The sequence below is a fragment of the Monoraphidium neglectum genome, assembly GCF_000611645.1.
Source record: "Monoraphidium neglectum strain SAG 48.87 unplaced genomic scaffold scaffold04012, whole genome shotgun sequence".
NCBI classification, from domain to species: domain Eukaryota; kingdom Viridiplantae; phylum Chlorophyta; class Chlorophyceae; order Sphaeropleales; family Selenastraceae; genus Monoraphidium; species Monoraphidium neglectum.
This window is the reverse complement of record NW_014009617.1, coordinates 1-3,147: the sequence shown is the minus strand read 5'-3', so window position 1 is coordinate 3,147 and position 3,147 is coordinate 1. Positions and strand designations below refer to the sequence as shown.

Sequence of the window (3,147 nt, the reverse complement as noted above, 5' to 3'; positions counted from 1 at the left end):
CATCACGGGAGAGCATGTTGACGCCGCACCCTCGTTAATGGGATCTGTCTGTGCCGGCAGCGCAACCAACCACAAATGCAGGTCCCAGAGCATTCCACAGGCGCAACGCTGACGCGCTATGCTCGTGCCAAGCTGTTCGCGTATATGCAAAGGGAGTCGAACGCACGGACTCAAAATTGTGTGAGGAGGATGCAGCGACTTCAATCCTGCACAATTCGCAGAGCTTCACGAAAGAAAAAACCCGCTACATGCCCGACCCTAGCCGCCTGTCGCCACCAACCCGCCCTCACTCGCGCTTTAAATGAGGGCAGGGCTCAACCCCAGGTCTCACAGCAACTTGCCCGCCGCAAACCCCACAGGCGCGCCTGCCGCATCCCTCCTGCGGACCGCCGTCACCGCCGGCTCGCGGCGATGACGTCATCGTCGTGGCTCGTGACGTCATCGCGGCCGATGTTGCGGTCGACGATGACGGGGACGAGCTCCGCGTTGGCGGGGCGGTAGGGCTCCCTCTCGACGGCCAGCAGCAGGGAGCGGGCAAAACCGCTGTGGGTAACAATGACGACAACCTGCGGGTTGCAATCGGACACGACGAGGTGACGGCCGCCCCTCGTTAAGGTCGAAGCTTGGCTTAGGTTGAGGGTCGATTCATGATTGCGCGTGGGACCGGCTTCGAGTGGGGTGCAACAGTGTGCAGGAGCGGCCCGGGGAGCCATCCTTTGGGGGCCACCAGAAGGCAAACTGCAGGGCCCCCCCCGGCAGCAAGGCGGCTCCCAGGGCGCGATCTGCTCGGCGGGCACGAGACCGGCAGGCTCGCAAGGCGCCGTGCCCCCTGCACCTTCTCGGGGGTGTTGGCCCAGAGGATGTCGAGGAAGCGCTTCGCCCTCTTGACCTGGGGTTGACAAAAAGGGGATCAGGGTTGGGGTGCCGCAAGTGCCAGCAGACAGCAAGGGCGGGGGGGGGGACTGGGTGGGCGGCAGCTGTGAGGGGCGATAACCCTGAAACGGAGAAAGCTGGATAGACAGGGCCCGGCCAGCGCGGATAGCTGCTTTGCGCCAGGGGCGCAAGCATCGCCGCCCGTCCCTGGCGCTCCCACTTGCAAACCCACGGGCCGCCTAGCCCGTTGAGCCTTGAAACAGTGCGCCGCGGCGGATGGAGGCGGCGGCCCCTTTCGCCCCAGAACCCTGATCCACGCGTCTGCGTGTGCAAGACCCCTGCTCCGGTGTCAGAAACCTCCCCCTGCACTCTAATCACACACACATGCGCACACGCACAATACATGAGCACACAAAAACGCACATACCACACACACAAAGATATACACATGCATGTCATGTGTGTACTTTTGTGCACACACAAACACACATGCGCACCACAAACACTCGTACGCATAATCAAACACTCTCACCTGGTGCTGCTGTATCTCGCGGCTGCCCTTTGTCCACAGCTGATCCTCGTCCCCCAGCAGCCCAAAGCCCCGCCCCTGCTCATCCAGGGGGTCGTACACCTGCGGGGTTGGGAGTGCAGGGCGCGTCCTGGGTCTGGCGCTTCCTAATCACAACAGAGCGCTGGGCACGGGGACAGAGACAGGCCGTGCGCATGGGGGCTTGTGTCGGTTTCCACAAGCTTTGGCACGGCTGCAGCGGTTGCAGCCAGCGCGCTGGGGGTATTGCAGGCTGCTCTCAACACAGAAGTGTCATGAATTGCGCTGACGCTTCCTTTTAAGTGACATGCAGACAGTGTCTGTCGCGGGTCGTCCCATATGAGCATAGCGGCCCGTCCCAAGCCAGCAGGTGCGGGCCGCGCGTGCTTGCGCAATCTTGGCAGGAAAAGGTGTTTCGGCAAATGCGGACGCATGACAAAAATCGTGTTCTCCGAGCGCCGGCGGGCCGCGCCACTGCTAGGTGCACTGGGTCAGGCCCCCCCACCTTGAACTTGAATCCGGGGAACTTGCTGCGCAGGCCCTTGTCGAACTTGCAGGGCGGCTGCGGCGACTTCTTGCCGGCTGGGGCTGCAGCAGAGGGTGAGGGGTGCGCGGCAGCAGCAGAGGGGGGGGCTGCTCAAGCAGGGATGTGCTCTGAAGTTCGCCCTCTGGCAAAACGCATGCAGTGGACACAAGAGAAGACACACTGGCGCGTGCACATGCGCGCTTGCGCACATGCGCACACGACTCATGCTCACACACACACGCACACACGCACACACACACACACATAAACACACACACACACACACACACACACTTACGCAAACACATACGCGCACCGTCTGCGGCCCCGCCGCCCCCGGCTGGCGGATCGCTGACGCTGCGCCGCGCGTCGCAGGTGTCCTCCCCCAGCGTCTCGCGGCACAGCTCCTCAACGTTGGTCGCGTTGATGGGCAGACCCTTGAGCACGTTGGTAGCCGTGTTGAGGCACCTGGAGTTGGGGGTTTGTGGCGCGGGGAAGGAGCGCGTTTGTAAGCGGAGAGTAGTGGGGGATGACGAGTGGGGTGTGGAGCGCAAGCTTGCACATGTACACACAAACATATGCACACACACATGCACACACACACACACACACAAAAGCACACATGTGCATGCAAAGAAGAAGATATGCGTGCAAACGCAACCACGCACGCATGCAAGAACGCGTGTGCATGCAAATCTCGCGCTCCCACACCAGCATGACCCATCACACCTGGTCAGGGGGCTGACCACCGCGCGCACTGGCCTGCCCCCGGTGACCTTCTTGAACCACCCGCCACCCGCGAGCATCGAGTTGAGGGACTGGGCCTGGGCGCGGCCGTCGTCAGTCAAGTCTGTGCGTTTTTGGGTAGAGTCGCATGTGTGTGTGGTGGTGGGGGTGGGGAGGGGGGGTGAGGGGACGCGATTGTGCAAGTGCAGGGCTCAGCTGTGCGCGGGGCGCAGCCGAGCGCACTCACGTCCGGGGCCGGGAGGGCCGTGGGAGTTTGTATCAGGGGTGTGGAGGTGTCGATATGGGCGTGTGTGGTGAGAAGTGGCATGCTGCCCGGGGCGAGCGTGCATGTATGCTTGATGGGGACGCGTTCCAGCGCTCAAGAGGCTCTGCCTGATGCGTATTATACAAGTGGGCCCCCGGCGGCGGCGGTAGTGGTGGCGGCAGTGTTGGGTGGTGGTGGTGCGTGCTGAGG

General features: G+C 62.8%; 1 protein-coding gene across 1 annotated transcript; it reads right to left on the bottom strand.

Annotated features, from left to right (window-relative positions):
* Positions 1–392: 392 nt before the first annotated feature.
* On the bottom strand, positions 393–2,752 carry MNEG_13733 (hypothetical protein; the record flags this gene model as incomplete). The annotated part of the gene is made up of 6 exons (XM_014037795.1): positions 393–566; positions 836–889; positions 1,406–1,504; positions 1,926–2,008; positions 2,263–2,414; positions 2,676–2,752. 6 exons carry the CDS (start codon positions 2,750–2,752, stop codon positions 393–395), a joined length of 639 nt encoding a protein of 212 aa, XP_013893249.1.
* Between the last annotated feature and the right edge of the window lie 395 nt (positions 2,753–3,147).